Genomic DNA, 18302 nt, shown 5'->3' on the forward strand with positions numbered 1-18302 from the left:
AAATCACACAACAGTCTCAATGTACTACTCTGCCTCACGCCCGTTGAACACTTTAATTATTTTGTGCTGGAGACATCTCTGCTATAAATTGATGCTTAACAAAAAAAATCACATCCACTTCACTGAAGCCAGCTCTTACCTCGAATCTCCAGGAGAGGTTTAAAATGTGGGAAGACTTGCACCGAGGTGTTGCCCTGAAAGAGAGAGAAAAGGGGAAGAAGAAAAAAAGAAAGCTTTTTTTAAAAAGATAAACCATCGGTGCGAACTCGTTAAAATAAAACTTCTACCAAATGCATTCAGCAGACGGTGTTCGGGTGACTAGAATCAATCGTTTTTGCTTCGGTTGGTGACCAGTCTTCTAGCAATCCCGGAAATTATGGTTTTAAAAATTGTCGAAAATGTTGACCAGTTTTAGCAGGCTTTTAGCCCGTCTCAAGAGTGCTACTGGAGGAAACTGGAGTGTGGAGCGGTTTCTGTACTGTATATAGCAACTAATCCTGCATCACAGCGCTCGTCAGCAATGTAATTACATTACACAGAGACTGCTTCTTTTAGCTGTCTCGAGGCCTCGCTATCGGATTGCACATCAGCAGCAATACATAGTCGCAACATCATTCTGCTAATCTGTCAGCTAAAAAAAAAACTCATCCATGGGAGATGCTTTCTGGCAGTAGTCAGGCATGACTCAGGATGTTATCCCTTCTTCAGTGATCTAGGACCCACTACGGCACAGGCTGTTCCAGTCAGGAAGGATCAAGACATTCCCTCGGCCCTTCACAGCTTCAGAGAACCAATGGACAGACAGGCTGTTTCCAGAAGAAGGGATTAACCCTTTCATCTAAAGCAGCTAGCTTCCGCACCCTTTGTTCAGAGAAACTAACCCATTCGCAGACTGCAAAGACAGGACGTGATTTAAAAAAAGTGATTAACCCTTTCAAACATATCATTCTAGTTCCCAGTAAACCATTTCATCCATTTCCTTACTACACAGAGGATTAACTCTTTTGTGTACCTTGCCATTTTCCAATGCAATCCCATAAAAGGAAATTAATCCTTTAACCCAACTCGTTCTATTCAGTTATTTAACACATCCTGATCCCTGACCCGAATATTTGTTTGCCCCATAGCTAGTCACAAGACAAAAAAATCCTAGTAGAAAGAGTTAAATATTTCAACCCCCCCCCACTCCGCCCCCACCATTCTGCTTCCACAATAAGTTAAATACTTAATCATATAAACGCACATACCCACGTGAAGTAACTCTTTCAAAAACAACCTCTTTTCAATTATATTGATTAAACAACTCATTCCAGGAGATCTAAGAATGGCATTAAAGTGCAACATCAAAGTTGATGGCATCTGAAGTTTTCACATTCGGGAATTTAATTCGTCAATAATTCTTCCTTTTTCCTGACACATTCCCTTTTCCCTGTATCAGGGAATGTTTTCACAAACCATGTTTGGCCTGATGTATGGTGTTCAGGTGGCTATTTTTCATGTGAGAGCCTTGACAGGTTTTGGCAAGCTGTTCGATTGCGGGAGATGTCATGGCTCACATTGTTTGAGCTCAAGTGAGGCCGAGATACTGGATAGGATCAAGGGACTTAACACCAACAAATCCTGTGAGACTTGTACCCCAAGGCACTCAGGGAGACAAGGCAGGAAATTTGTGCAGCACAGACAGATATTATGAGGCAGTCAATCACAACTAGTGAGGGCTGGAAGCTAGTAGATTTGGTTCCCAAATTCAAGAAAGGTGACAAAACTAAATCTGGAAGTATAGACCCACTAGGCCTGACCTCAATAATTAGAGAAATTGGAAAAGAAAGGAAGTTGGAAATGTGGGAGTTTTGCCTACAAAATATACACTCAATTCACTTTACAGTTTATTCTGTCAAGCGCTTTGAGACATCTCAAAGACGTGATAAGGCACTATATCAAATGCAAGGATTATTATTATCATGGATTCAGAAAGGGTATGTCTTGCCTGACCAATCTGATAGACACTTTTTGAGGCAATGACATAGCAAATTGATTGTGGGAAGCCATATGATATGGTACACCAAGACTTCCGAAAGTCAAAATACCACATGAAAGACTCCTTCGCAAACTGGGTACGAAGAGCAAAACATGGACATGGATTCTGAATTGGCTGAAGGGAAGGAAGCACAGGGTCTTTGTTAGGGGAGTTAACTTAAAATGGGGAGAGGTATGAAGCGAGGTACCTCAGGGAGCTGTACTGGAACCTCTCCATTTTCTTGCATATATTAATGACCTGGGTTTCCAGATTCAGTGTAAGATAGTTACATTTGCAGATGACACCAAGTTTGGGGGTAGAGGAAATTGTGAAATTAGAGGAGGCAGCAAAGGTCCTACAAAGAGAGCATGATAGGGGATACACATGGGTTGATATCTGGGAAATTAATTTTAATACTGTTACTGCAAGATACTATGTAGGATGCAATAGGAATCATAAATACTCCATGGATGGGATAGAGCTTGCCAAGGTAGAAGCTGAAAGAGATCTAGGGGTGTCAGCTGGTTCACTGTGTCAAACAGTGTGAAGCAGCAATGAACAAGCCAAAGAGGAAGCTGGGTTATATTGTTAAATCAGTTCAGTTTAGATGCCCAGACATCATACTTGGGCTGTAGAGTGCTTTGGTCAGATCGCACTTGAATACTGCATTTCTGATCACCACTACATAATTGGCTGCCTAGAGACAGGTAGTTCAGAGAACAGCAACAAGGATGATCCCAGTGAGCTAAGAGCAACGATTAGACAAGCTAATGCTCTTCAGTCTTGAGAGAAGACGTCAGAGGGGACAGCTGAAGTTATACATTTAATTGTCAAGGGTAATTTCTGGACAGATATCAGCAAGTTTTTCCTCACACAGAGACGAATCAATATAGCAGGTTTCCAGGAAAAGTGCTTGAGGCCAGGATAATGGACTCACTGAAAAAGCAGCTTGATGCTGTGATGGGGCCAACAACAAAATTACATTTGTATAGCGCCTTTCACGTCAGAAGAATGTCCCAAGGCGCTGGCGGTAGGGTGGGTGTTCTTGAGAGATAAGATCAGATGGAACGAGGGGCCTTCTTCATCAAGACCAATCTTGTGAGAGTCTTGTCTTGTGCACATAAGCTCACTTTCCAGTCAAGGTCTTTGAACAGCAATCAGGAGCAGGATCCTTGGCTCCCTTTTCCTTTCCCTAATCCACAGGGCCCAGGTTAAGCATACAGCCCAGGCCCAGGCCAACTCTGGACCCCAGGTCAACTGATGACCAGAATTTCAATCTGCAATCAAGATGCATGCATTTAAAATTTAAACGCAAATACACTGTAAAGGTCAAAATCTTGGGAACAAGGTTGTATAAATAGCATTGATCCAATGTGCAAAAGGGCAAGACATCTGGCTACTTCAGTTTCAACTGAAATTCTACTAAATGAGTCAAAGGGTATTATAAGGACTCTTATACAGGGTAACCAAAAAGTTGTGATACCATTACAATGTCTAATATGTCTTAAAGAAAATTATGTTTTTTTTAAATTAATAAGAGTAGATATCACAACTTTTTGGTCACCCTGTATAAGTCAGCAAGGGCTTAAATTGGAAAGTATATACATGAAAAAATGGCTTACTGGTAATAAAAGAGAGAAGCATTAAAAGTTATTTTAGGCTGAATTTGAAATGAGGATAATTCTCTTGACCAGAAGGCTTCTATTTTTGAATTTCGCAAGAACTATTGCCAGGAAGTTAGGAAATTATGGTTTAAATGTGCTTGAATCTTGGTTAGCAATATCTTCTCGGAGTTTCTGTGGACAAATTCCAGATCCAGTCAAATTTGGGTGTAATTGAAAACTGCAGAATAATAAATGTAATCCCAAATTTCAAAAAGGAGTTAAACCATGAATTTGGCCATTTTAATCCAGTTAATGATAACAATGGTGGTAGAGTTGATACTCATATAACTTTACAGGATGCTCTCAATATTCATCAAACAAGCACAAAGGCCATAAGGAGGTATGAATTTGAATGTTTTAACAGCAATTGTTAATACTTTATAATTCTACTGGAATGTGTTTAGGAGGTAACTAAATATGTGGCTGAAGTGATCCAGTGGATGTAATATACTTATATTTTCAAAAAGCTTTTTGTTTTAGCTCCACGTTCAAACTTTTTTTTAATAACATTAAGGCTTACCGGAATGAATGGCAAATTGGCTCACTGGATTGGAAACTGGCCCGACATTAGGAAGCAGAAATGGAAAAAGCTCTCAGTAGGCACATAATTTGAGATTTCTTCTAGCACTTACATCATTCCTAAACAATATAGGCGGTAGATACTTTCAGTTGTATTATACATCATGTCAATGGCACCAAGCTATCTGACCAGGCAATTAATGACGATCCTTGTATTTAGTATAGCGCCTTTTATAGTTTTGCCAATTGTGGTTTCTGCCACTTTTGCACTCTCTGAAACTTTTCATCAATGGAAATACCTATTGTTGGATATTTTTTATCTTATCTGAAATATCTTGTAATTTACCTTGATCATTGCCATACTTCCATTACTAGCTTTCTATATCTGCTATGTACCCCACACAACAGTGAAAGGAGATATTCCTGTGCTGTCAATCTGTACTTAGTCCACCAGTAATCAGACTTTACAACCAATAACAGACAATTTCAAGCAATGATCATAAACTGATTTAATTCATATCATGTATATAGTACTGTTCGATTGCAAAAAAAAGTCCGACAGATCATTTTCGTGATCATTGTAAAATAAACAATAGTTTTGATACATCTTGATAACTGAATTTCTTCTGAAAGGATTACTGATTTTAGCAAATAGCATAAAATAGGTCACCATTTTGTCATCGAAGATGCATTTACAAAGGATACAATACAATACATCTGTTTCACCTGAACTGTTGTCGTAAACATGGCTGAATGTCTCTGATTGTGACAGTAGAGAGAAGCAAATGAACAGATTAATTTGGCAGATTTCTTTTCACTGGCTTCAAAACAGTGGGAGGATTAAAGATGGAGAGGGGAGTAATGTGTACTCCAGGGTAAGACTGATGCACTGGAAACTGGCAGAGTTGAACTCTACTTTTATAATCTGATCTCTCCAATGTGAACACAGTTTAAATAAGTGGAAGCAAACAAAAAGGTGTGTAGAACACCAACTTTCAACAAAATGGAATTCATCACTTCCACTGATCCCAACTCTCTGCTGCTCCCCAGTTGTGTGCGATCACCTACAATACATACGTTCACTACATTTTACTGTAAATCCTGTGAAGCCTTTGAGATTTCCTCACAATGTGAAAGGACCTTGACCAGATTCAAGGATGATCATCATTAATATTGCAAATTAACCAATTGCTGAGATGTACATAAAACAGCCAGCTGCCCATCTCTCCTCAGAGGAACGCAATCTGCTGATCTACAATCCCCCCCTCCCCCCGCCACCGCGCCCCCCTGGATGGTTCCACCAGTTGGATGTGCAGTTGGAAGAAGAGCAGAGCACAATCTGCTGTGTAACTTTCGTCTGCAATTTCCCAGCATCCCACACATTTCTATTTGGGGCACACACAGTCTAACTGGGACAAACGAACATTTTCCAGTCAGGGTAACATTACTGGGCACAAGTGATGCATCTGTGAAAATGTCAATCCCATGAGATAAAGCTATACATAGTTTTAAACAACATTCCTCCAGGATTAGTCACCTACATTCACTGCTCTACTCTGCATTGCTATTATCCAGGATTACAATCAGCGATATTCAGGGCTGCACTTCTGTTGCTAATGTTGCTGTACGCTAAATAAATATTTTATTTGACCTTCTTGAAGGAAGCACCATAGAAGCTTTACCCAAATGTGCTTTTGAAAATAGTCAATAATTGATCTAATTAAGTCTTTCTACCCACTTTTGTAAAGAAGACTTTAAAGGCTGAAATTTCTAAATCAAAATTCTTGCGGCGAATGTCTTATGGCACAATCCACCTTCAACCTATCACATTCAATCTAGACTGACACTCCAGTACCTTGAACTGTGTTGCATTGTTACGGCTGCCACTCTTTGAATAAGGGGTTAAAGCGAGGTCCTGTCTCCCTCTTCAGGTGGATGGTAAAGATTCTAAAAGAGAACAGAGTTTCTTCCAACGTCCTGGACAACAATCCCCCAGATAGAATTGGTCATTCACTTAATGGTTGTTTGTGGGACATCGTTGAGTCTAAATTAGCTGTAGTGTTCACCAACAAAATACAATCACTATGTTTTACAGTAAATCATGCAAAACACTTTTGAGAAATCCTCCCAACATGATAGCCTATATCAAATGCAAGGATTATTTTTTTTACTGGGTTGCAGTTTCTCAGGCACTGGATTCCTCAGCTACCTCACCCAAGTGACTGTTGTTCTTGTCTGAGCCTGACCTCTTCCCACCCAGCTGCCACACACGCGCACAACAACCAGTAGAAGATGCTGTAGAAAGACTAGGAGACACAGCACAACCATTTTCCGCCTCTCTAATCCTGGGTAGCCAGAGGTCAACGTAGTCTCTGCATGCAGCCCCATTTCAGATCAACAAATCCAGCATTCATCTATAAATTCCAGTTCTACATCATCAGTGCTGTTTATCACATTTATAACAAATACTGAACAGAAAAGGAAAAAGCTGTCACTAAATATCAGCTGCTTAACTTTACCTAAACCCCCAAATTTCTCAGTATTAGGCTTTAGACCATTGTCTTAAAACTAAGTTTGTGTGAATGTTTGGAATATTCTTAAATTTAATCTTAATTTTTAACCCAGTTTTCTGCAGTTTTTATTACTGTAACTGTAGAAAACTATGTTCCAAATTAATGCTTTCCCCCCAAAAATGGACAATCAAACAAAAGAAAAATAAACTCAGCATGCCACACTCCTCATCTATAAAAATCTCCTAGCTTGAACATTGCCAGTCATAACATATCAAGAGGGCAGTCTAATTAATAACATAGCACACCTCGGAACACTTCATCAGTTCCTTACTCTCAATCAAAAATGTTACAATGGAGAAATGAGTGATTCAAACCCAATGCTTAAGTGTCTGCAAATCCATTGCATCGCTGCTATTGAGCCTTGTGTATCCCTGCTAAGATTCACAAATCTGTGAAGTATACATATTTCAAGACAGTAAATGAAGTGCCTCAGTAATATTCCATTAAGTCAGCAAAGTAGTTCTCCATAAGGAAAACTGGGAGGATAAATCATCCAGAGCCACGGATCAGCAGTCGATCAGAAGATGTTTTGCCTCCCACCCTCCTGACTAGGAAATTGTGTGACATATTTTAAAATAGAAGCAAAGTGTGATGGTTCTTGACATTAAACCCAGAGCAGAAATTGAATTGCAGTTGTCTCTCGCTGAACAGATATTGGAGGAAAACTAGTACTTCTTTCTCTCAAGTCAACCTCTCTTGATCCCACTGCAGTGAATCCATAACCCAGGTAATTCTTTTCTTTCTCCAGCATACCCCTAGTCCACTCAATGCACACTGCTGATCTAAAGGAATGCTAGCGTGATGCAGTGTTGAGCTAAAGGACGGTTATCCAATGCGCGGCAGTTATGAGGCTGATCCAATGCACAGTGCGGTTACAAGGATAACTACAACCCTACATCTGATGCACAGAGTAGATCTACAGGAGGTTTATGTAAAGCACAGCACAAAACTGTAGTTTTACCCTCATATTAAACTTCAAAATAACTTTATTCTCAAGAGGATCCAATTCAGATTTGAAACCAAAAATTGTAACCACATTCAATGTGTCGAATAAGTAGCTGCCCACGATTAATTCCTCTTACAATTTCTTTCTTGCAATGTCCCGCAACGGTCCTTCGTCCTCAGATCAATCTAATTAATCCCAGTGACACGATTCCGCAGCTGAAATTAAGGAGACATTTGGACGTGACGACTCCAAGTCAAAAAAAGCTTCCGGAGTGTCTTCATTTCTTCTCTTCAGTTGGTTGCTTTTACCCTCCTCTGGAAGTGAAAGTATGTTGAATGACACAGCGTGGAGTAAGAAGATTTGAAGGCAGTTAGTTGAAAACATTCCTGAAAGGTTTCCCGTACATTATTCAATATAGAGATCAGGTCTGTTAGTGCTATGAGATACTGCTCTGTGTGAAGGGCTAGATATAAATGCAAGTTGTTGTTGTAGTAGGACTACAGGAAATTGTACCTTCACAATTGGTTTCCCATTACAAATCTCTAATCTTGCTAAGATGTGACTTGTGCACTGTTTTTTAATGGTGAATCTTTTGGACATAAAAAACCTAGTCGATACTGTGAGGTGAGGAAGATTTGAGGCAGTTGGTTGAAAACATTCCTGGAAGCTTTTGCATACATCAGCCAATACAGACATCAGGCATAAACCCATTACATCCTGTGTAAGCTGTGGGTGTAAAGCATCGGTTTGAAGGATGACATTTATAGATTATTACAGAAATTTAATGAATTATATGCAGTTGGATTTTTTTTCTCTTATAAGGTTTCTGCATTCAGTTTAAGGAACAAATTTGTTGCATGCTGCAAACGCAGTTTTTCAGGAGTGAATTAAGGGTTATAATGCAATTGAGAAGTTGAGATGGTTTAAACACAACCTACTGAACAGCAAGTACCAGTGTGGAATTTAATCAAGGCATTCTGATGATCATACATAGAATAATAGATTGCTGAGAGCGAGTTGCAGGCTGTAATCTCCATGCAGAGTTCAGATTTTTATATATAAATAGATACCCGGGAAGAGTTACAAACTGTGATTTGATCATAGGGGAAGGGATGGGGAACAATAAGTACAGCTCATATGATCACATCACAAGCTGCAATTTTATTCAAGAGCTCATACATTTTATTTACTGCCTAGAATAACATGGAGTGAGTTTAAGGTTGGAATCCAATCAATGAGCTCAAACACTTTTATGCAGGTTATTGATAATTGGCACTAAACTACTGGGTATAACCTGACTAAAGGGTTTGGTCGATGTCAACAAGACTAAAACTCAAGTCATTTGGATCCAAGATGGTACAATCTTACAGAGGGTGAAGGGACAAAGAGACCTGGGGGTTCATATAAGTAAATCTTTGAAGGTAGCAGGACACGTAGATAAAGCTGTTAAAAAAGTATCCGGGATACTAGGCTTTATAAACAGGGGCATAGAATACAAAAGTCAGGAAGCTATGATGAACCTTTATAAAACACTGGTTTGTCCTCAGGTAGAGACTGTGTTCAGTTCTGGGCACCACACTTTAGGAAGGATGTCAAGGCATTGGAGAGGGTGCAAAATAGATTTGCAGGGCTATGGGGAGAGAGCAGGGGAGTGGGATTGAACTGGATAGCTCTTTTCAAAGAGCTAGCACAGACACAAAGGGCCGAATGGCCTCTTTCTTGCTGTATAATTCTATGATTCTCTGATGAGACTTGAAATCATTCCTATGTAGGTTACTTGTATAACTTATACAGGGTAACCCTACTATTACGTGACTGTTGAGATCCAGAAATTTTTAACCTGTGATATAAGTGAGGGCGCAAAACAGTGACATCAGCTTTTTGGTGTTCATGACGTCACTGGCAAAAGCTGGTCGGTTGCTTTGGAACACCATCCCACATTCCTTCACCTCACCTCCCTCCCTTGACTGCTTCAAGGCCAGTTTCAAGACCCTCCCTACCCTCCAGCCTCCCTGATCCCAACCCCATCTGCTCGGGTCCAAACCCCTGACTGTCCAGCTCCTTGGGACGTCCTCCCTACGTGAAAGGCGCCATACAAATGTCATTTTGTATGGTATTGTAACATGAGCACATTAGGTTGAGCATGGCAAGAATGGTAATTAGATTGTGTATTTTTGCAATGTCAAAAAATGCAGGGATCCATTACTTATCTGCCTTATAACTGAGGCAGCGCTATATTGAAAAGCATTATAACTGGGCTCCCTTGTTCTTTGGCATCTGGCGGGACAGATTCTAGAATTCTGTCGTCAGTTTACTTGCAGTATTTCCATGGCGACATGAAATATTACTGTCCGTATGCATTAAACTGAAAGCATGCCTTTACCTTTAAGGGTTAAATTCAATTATCTACCCCAACTTGGTGTCATAAGCGAGGCCATACCTATATATCTCTCATTGCTTTCAATACACTTCACAAAATTCACTCAAAAATGGTGATCTTTTGAAACCTTTTATCTTACAGATACTGTGAAGCTTCCCATTCATCGTATAAACCGCAACAATGCCATGAAGCTAAAAAGGAACAGTTGACATCCTATCAGTACAGAATCTATAGCTCCGAGAGACACACACGCTTCATTTCTCCATTTATTCTAAAATGGTCAGCTATTCAATTGGACAACTTGCGTAGGCTGAACTATCAAAGAGACAAGCGTCATCTGTGACAGAGATTGCATGACTTATTATCAGTAACTATCTATAGCTTATTGTCTGAGTGCTGCAGGTTATGCAAGAATAAGCAGAACCAGAATGGAAAATATGAACCAGCAGAAGAAAATCCTGCATAAAAGTCAAGTTATCACACGGCAGAGTGTAACATTAGCCAGTCAATGTCATGGCAACAAAATTGAGAATGAACCATCTTTCCCCTTACGTTGCAGGGAGATGCTGGTGAACAACGCAGATTACAATCATCCTTTTGTTTCCCATTGTAGACAATTTTATGAATAGCTGTTCAAAGGAGGCTTCCAGCTTCCAGGTTCACTGGAGTCCGACCACAGTCACCACACAGATTGCATGGGATCGTCACACAATTGAATCCTGTGGCTCAGTGGTTAGAGCATCCGCCTCGCAAGCAAGAGACCTGGGTTTGATTCCTGGGGCAAGATGAAACGTTGGGCAAGTTTCCTTACTCCATACGTCTCTTGTTTACCTAGCAGTAAGTAGGAACCTGGTTGTTAGTTGATTGGTGAATCGCTGTTCCAGGGGGTAATAATTCCTTCAAAAATAATAATAAATTGGTCACTCAATCCACAACTGTTTGTGAGACGCTGCTGTGCGCAATTGGCTGCCGCGTTTCGTCTGCAAAACATAGTCAATTCACTTGACAGTATATTCTGTGAAGCGCTTTGAGATGTCTCGAAGGCATTATAAGGCGCTCTATCAAATGTAAGGATTATTATTATTATTAGACAAAAAAAATGAATCTGTGACAAAGTAAAGAGTTAACTTAATGGTATTAATAATCAGAAACATGATGGAAAAATACCTGCAGAAAATAACCTAATAAATAACAGCAGGCAAGGGGCCTCAGAGGGTAGATCTTGCCTGATTAACCTCATGGTGAAATAACATTTGAAGCCAGGGCATTGACATTTAATTAAAAACACAATCTTTTTTCAGGTCTAAGTTGGTGCTGACGTCTGTCTTGCTGGTTGATGTCAGAAGAGAAACGGATATAGCACCTAGCCTGTATAACTACACTATTCGAACTACCATTGAAAGTTATGGAGAAAAGGACTTCAGCAGATCTTCTTTTGTCTTGCAGAAAATCGCTAACGTTTCGAAGTATTGAGAAAACCATACTCTTAAGATTCTCCAGACGTGGGGGAAATAAGCATTTGTGGGGAAACCTCTGAGAGTTGCTAGTTTTTGTCGGCTGTTTTATAAACAGTGCAAAATACAGACTTTGTTCCTCCATCTGTTATTCAATCAGAAACAAGAATTATATGGATACACAAGTCATTTAACCCATCAATGGACTGTTTATTGTTTCAGAATGCTTTTGAATATTTACCTGATACAGCTTTTAATACATGTTCTGTACTGCAATTTCATTTGTAAACAAATAGTTAATTTAGTCCACTACCGCTGTCTGCGGTGTAAATTCCACTCTGAACCCACCCTAATCCAGTACCAAGTCACTATAAACACCTCTTGGTTTTGCAGCTTTACAAGAAAATAATAGAAAAAGAGTCTAGCATCTGGACTGTAGTTGTTTAGGAGTTGTCTTTTCAATTTTCAGCAATGAAACCATTGTATAATTTTATTATAAAATTCTAAAACTGTTCTAATTCTTTAATATACAACTGAGGAGCCTCTGTCAACTATCTCTTCATACTCACTCGAAAGGTTGCTCTCTTCCGGCCACTTGTGAGGAAGGTAATTCCTTGCGTCTCAAGAGAAACTCCTGTTTTTTGAATATTATCTGCCATGTACCTGGAAGGTAAGCATTGAGGCACCATCTGAAAAGACTTATCGAAACACGCCAGAAGAAGAATATCATACCACTGACAAATCTGTTGCCACTAAATAAGAACACAGTGGGAAGCCATGTCCCGAAGCACCCATTTATCTAAAATGAACAGTTATATAAATAAGCAAGCCGGATCACTCAGGATGTTTGCTCAGAAGCTATGTCAACTGTATTTTGATCAAAAAACGCCACATTAAATGCTAAGATTTTAGCTTACAAAATTATCGGCAAGGCAAAACTGATGCCTTGATTCTGGAATAAAAAAGTCACGTACTATATGTCAATGGTTTTGTGTGGTTTGTAAAGGGAGTGGGCATAATTGGCCAAATGACGACTTTTTCACTCTATTTTCTTATGCTTCTATGTTTCCTTACCAATTGATGAACGCACTCTTGCCAGCAGAGCGGTTTCCAATTACCATAACAATGATCTTCTTGCGGGGAGGTACCATGCGTGGGCCTAGGATCCTTCCAATCCTTGACAGCCCTAAAGTGGGAACTAAGGCAGAAAATAGCAATGGTATCACCAACAGTCTAGCATAGCAAATCCATAGCTCTACTTTTCTACTTGTTATCTGGACCAAATCTCTTTCTTCTCCACACATCCCCAGTGTTGAAAATAAAATAATAATAACGACATTTGAAATAGTGCCTCATCACATTGTTGAGATGTCTCAAAGAGCTTCACAAAATATACTGTAAAGTGAATTGACTGTATATTTTGTGGGCAAAAATTCTTTCCCATGATCTTAAAAGTGACACCAACCTCAGTCTTACATTCCTCCTATAATCTGCAGATTATAAAAAGCAATTGAGGCTACATCTACTTCAATGCTTTGGATGATGTTGGGCAGCAATAAAAGCATAATATTGTAGGTGGAAATCACAAGATTATCACAAGCTACACAAGATGTTAAAACACAGTATTGCTGCGATTCGGCCACATAAAATACAGTCACTACACTTTACAGTATATTCTGTGAAGCGCTTTGATACATCTCGAAGACGTGATAAGGCACTATGTCAAATACAAGGATTATTATTATTATTAGATTCATTTGACCCCATTATTTTCCTCTCTCAATTTCTTGATCTCATGCTTTTCACCAAGGGAAGGGATCAAGTAGATGAAGATTGGTGTCTTCGACCATGCCTGCCCGACATCGAGTCCTGGACGAGAGACAACTTTCTTCAGCTCAACGTGCGTAAAACTGAGGCCCTCCTGATTGGCTCACGTCAGCGCCTCCGCACCTCAGGCGCTGACACCATCAGCATCCAAGGCTGCACTTTTCTCCCTCATATCCACGCCACAACTGGCACCGCCTTCCATCACCTCCGGAATATCGCCAGACTACGGCACTACCTCACCCCTCACGCGGCTGAAACTCTGGTCCACGCGTTTATAATAATAATAATAATAATAATAATCCTTGCATTTGATATAGCGCTTTTCACGTCAGGAGGACGTCCCAAAGCGCTTCACAGAACACACTGTAAAGTGAATTGACTGTATATTTGTGGGCGAACGCGGCAGCCAATTGCGCACAGCAATGTCCCACAAACAGTCGTAGATTGAAAATGACCAATTTAATTATTGTTTTTGGTTTTGGAGGGATTATTATTATTAGGCTCTGTGTGGAGTAAGGAAACTTGCCCAAGGTTTCGCCCTCTGCCTGGAATTGAACTCAGGTCTCTCACTTGCAAAGCGAGTGCTCTAACCACTGAGCTACAGGACTCCACGACTATATGACAAAGGAGCTTAATAAGGGTAAGGCTGTGGATGTTGTATATCTGGATTTCAGTAAGGCTTTTGATCCAGTTATTCATGAGAGGCTGGTACTGAAAATACCAAATCATAAGAAGTATCTAGCGATGGAAGTAATTGGCTGACCAATAGAACCCATAGGGTTCTATTATTATATTATTATATTATTATATCACCTCAAGGCTGGACTATGGGAACTCTCTCCTCGCCGGCCTTCCCGCCACCTCCCTCCACACTGCAGGTCATTCAGAACTCTGCAGCTCGTGTACTGTCCCGCACCAGGCTTCGCGACCACATCACTCCCACCCTCGCTCGCCTCCACCGGCTCCCCATCCCCCAGAGGATCGAATTCAAGATCCTCATCCTCACCTACACGGCCATTCACGGCCTCGCTCCCTCCTACCTCTCTGACCTACTATCCCCCTAACTACCTGCCCGTACCCTCCGTTCCTCTGGCTCCGGTCTGCTCCACATCCCCCGTCCCAACCGCCCTAACCATCGGTGGCCGGGCCTTCAGCCTCTCAGCCCCGAGGCTCTGGAACTCTATCCCCCAGTGCCTTCGCCGCTTCCTCCCTTTCCTCCTTCAAGGCCGGTCTCAAGACCTTTCTCTTTGACCGAGCCTTCAGCTCCCCTCTCGACTCTTTACCCCCTCCTCGCTCCCTCCTATCCCCCTGACCATTTCCCCCTGCTCGGGTCCTGACCCAACTGTACAGCGCCTTAGGACGTCCTCCCAACGTGAAAGGCACTCTATAAATGGAATCTTGTTGTTGTTGTTGTTTTGATCTCCCTGCTTCCCCCCCTCCCTCTACCCTCCCCGACCTTGTGTCCTAAACTCTGTCCTGTCCAGCGCTTTGGGACATCCTCCTGACATGAAACGCGCTACACAAATGTAATTTCGTTGTTGTTGTTTTCCACAGAGAAGAAACATCTCTATCTGTTACAGAAATCAGCTGCAGAATGTGTTTGCACGCACAGCAAGTGACATGTCACCTTGGCAATGCCAATGAAACCAGCAATGAAACACTGACTGGCAACTAGAAGCAAACCAGTGAATTTTGTTCCTGGAAATGAGCCAGGACAATAATTTCCAAAAAAAAATTGCCCTTGACATCACGCCCTCTGTGATGTCACCAAGCGTTGAGAACTTCCCGCAGTTCAATCCACTGTAATAACAAAAATAATAACAAATTACATTTGTACAACGCCTTTCACGTCAGGAGAACGTCCCAAGGCCTTGGACAGTCAGAGATCTGCACCCGAACTGGTGGTTGGGATCAGGAGGGGTGGAGGGCGGGGAGGGTAGGAGGGTGACCAAAGGCACGGTCGAAGTGGAGGGTCTTGAGACGGATCTTGAAGGTATTATTTTATATCAGATAGAAACTGAAATCACAGCGCAAATTCAGGTGATGTATTGTAAGGTCAGATTTCAGCGCCAGTCGTATGATGGTTTCAGCGTCTTGGGACATCCTCCCAACGTGAAAGGCGCTCTGCAAATGCAATTTTGTATTGGATTGTATTAGTAAAACTAACATCACAATGCTCAAGTATCAGTCTCAGCCTTGAATAAACACTCTCTCCAAAACCTCCACATTGTTAATTTTTGACTTGGTGAAAGAACAGCAGAGAAATCTGGCATTTTCAATAGCTATGCCAAAGGTGCTTTTCTTACTCATCCTCGTGCATCCACGGTGTAACCATCACCAGGAATGCATGGACAAGACGGGACAGATGCAAGAGAACCTCCATCATGTTTGTCACTGCCATAAGTGACTCACAGATGGAAGGGGTTTGTCTGTCGTTCTCAAATCCTTCCTCTTCGACGGTGTCTTTGATCACCCTCCTACCCCTACCCTCCCTCCACCCCCCTTGATCCCAACCACCAGCTCAGGTGTGGATCCCTGACTGTCCAGCGCCTTGGCACGTCCTCCTGACATGAAAGTCACTACACAAACGTAATTTGTTGTTGTTTTTGTCTGTGAGGACCCACAATCTGCCACTTTTGGGCCTCAGATGGCGTGGCGGCCAGCTGGGTTAGAGATGCTGACTTGATTCCAATCAGGAGACAAGATGGAGATAGAAGCCCATGAAGTAATCAAATATTCCAGTATGGGGAAGAGATCACATCACTACTAAAATGATTTTTGGCTTAATTGCAAACTAACCATCAACTGAGAGTTGATTGATGGCTCACATGCACTTGTCAGCACAGGTCGTCGTCTAGTGATCAGGAGCAAACAGATTTTCCTCTCTGCTTTACCCGAACCACATCACTTAAAACAAGTATGGTATGGAAATGAGATTTTATCCCCAGTCAGTGCTGGGCTAACTGATCCCAACCCATATAGCAATGTGATGCAAGGTACAGAAAAAAAAATCTGTTTGGTGCTAATCACTAGCCAGCAACCAGTGCTGACAAGTGCATGTGAGCAGATACTGGTCACGAAAGACCCAGCTGTCTGTGAGCCTTAGGCTTGTCCCCGCTGTCGAACCGGCTAACCTCAAATTCCTGCACTCGCACATGAAGAGTGACCCTATGCCCAGCTGGCTCCCCATCATAATGTTATCCCAGCAAGTGAGAGTCGGGTGGCAGGTAAAAATATCAAAAGATCAACTTGTCATCACCAAGAATTCTATTTTTTCCCGCGCAAACACTAAATACATTGCTACAAGTGGATGCGTTTATTCAGTCTTGCTTCCAACTCAGCAGAAGGCAATGGTCTGGGCCATTGGGGCACTGCACGTTACTGACACAAACATTTTTTTTCACAACTGGTATGCATTCAGCGGCATGACATTTGATCCGGAAATTCTCCATCCAGGACGTTTTAAACGGATCGTATCGGATGAATTTAACAAGGCAGCCACACAGCAATTTTTTTTCCCCCCCGGAATTGTTTTAAACATAGTTTTAACTTTGTTTTAAAGCAGCACAGATAGTCTCGAAGTGCACTGTGCGCCGACAACCTTTCTCGTCCACAAACCGTTGCAATGCGCGTCGCAGCGAGAACTTTTAACAGGAGCTCCAGGATTGCTCAAGCAGTCTGTTCCGGTGACACTGAAGTCAATTCATTGATCGTGTTGCGGTCAACAAATATTACCACGTGATACGGCACAACTTTCAGCCAATGTCACCCAGTTATTGGTGACAGGTGAATCTTCACTTGCGAGTTAACTACATGGGGTGTTTTATGCTAATCCTTGTATTTGATATAGCGCTTTCTCACGGTCATTGCGATGTCTCAAGTTATACTGCAATTTGTGAAAATATACTGTAAAGTGAATTGAATGTATATGTATTTTGGAGGCGAAACAGTAAATTTACAGCAACTTCAAACACACACACACACACAGACACACAGTCATCAACAAGAGGACTGAATACATCAGAAGTAACGTTGTGAAGTCGACTCCAGTATTTGCTTCTTCCTATTGGGCTCAGATCACCTCTCCCGTGAGTGTGAGTCACCCAATCGCTCTCCGTCAACTTTTCCTCTCTCTGGACCCACCCACCCGCTTCCAACCCCCCCTCCGCCCTACCCCGCCCTAACCTGCCCTGCCCCGCGCTGACACACCCTACCCCGCCCTAACCCGCCCAAACCCACCCAAACCCGCCCTACCCCACCCTAACCCGCCCAAACCCGCCCTAACCCGCCCAACCCCGCCCTAACCCGCCCAAACCCGCCCTACCCCACCCTAACCCGCCCAACCCCACCCAAACTCGCCCTAACCTGCCAAACCATACCCCGCCCTAACCCGCCCTGCCACACCCTACTCGGCCCTCCGATACCCCGCGCTCCCACACCCTCTCACCCCTCACCCGGTCCCCATTTCTCTCCCCGCGCACCCACCCAGCACTTCCCCCGCAAGGCCCCTAAGCGGCGCTGTCCGCCACGGGACACAAACAGTTTGGTTGCCCCCCGCCCTCGGGGTGGGGGAGGGCGATGGGGGAGGGGGGGAGGGCGATGGGGGGGGGGGAGGGCGATGGGGGGGGAGGGCGATGGGGGGAGGGGAGGGCGATGGGGGGAGGGGGCGTTACCTTTGTGCTGTTTGCTGTACAGCTGCGCGCACTCCCGCAGCACCCGCTCCTGGGCGTCCACCAGGTCCCCCCCCCAGGCCAGCGGTTTGCCTCTCCAGCTGAACATGGCCGTGGGGCAGGAGGGCCGCCCCCCCCCCACCGCGCACAACACCGGGGGCGGGGTCACGTCACGCGCACGCAGGTACGTACGCACGCACGCACGCACACCTTCGCGCGGAGACGTCATACAGAGGCCCCGCCCCGCCCCCA

At 42.8% G+C, this 18302-nt stretch overlaps 1 protein-coding gene across 3 annotated transcripts in view; it reads right to left on the reverse strand.

Annotated features, from left to right (window-relative positions):
• LOC103188467 overlaps positions 1-18203 on the reverse strand; it is a 40004-nt gene extending 21801 nt beyond the window's left edge. For all 3 annotated transcript variants that reach the window (XM_042337313.1, XM_042337314.1, XM_042337315.1), the window contains exons 1-4: positions 18054-18203; positions 12628-12751; positions 12123-12216; positions 140-194 (exon numbers count right to left, since the gene is read on the reverse strand). In XM_042337313.1, coding sequence (XP_042193247.1) covers positions 140-194; positions 12123-12216; positions 12628-12751; positions 18054-18159 — 379 coding nt within the window. In that variant the 5' untranslated portion in view covers positions 18160-18203. The remainder of the gene's footprint in view (positions 1-139; positions 195-12122; positions 12217-12627; positions 12752-18053) is intronic.
• Positions 18204-18302: the final 99 nt, after the last annotated feature.

The sequence above is a fragment of the Callorhinchus milii genome, unplaced genomic scaffold (assembly GCF_018977255.1).
Source record: "Callorhinchus milii isolate IMCB2004 unplaced genomic scaffold, IMCB_Cmil_1.0 Scaffold8, whole genome shotgun sequence".
Classification (NCBI taxonomy): Eukaryota; Metazoa; Chordata; class Chondrichthyes; order Chimaeriformes; family Callorhinchidae; genus Callorhinchus; species Callorhinchus milii.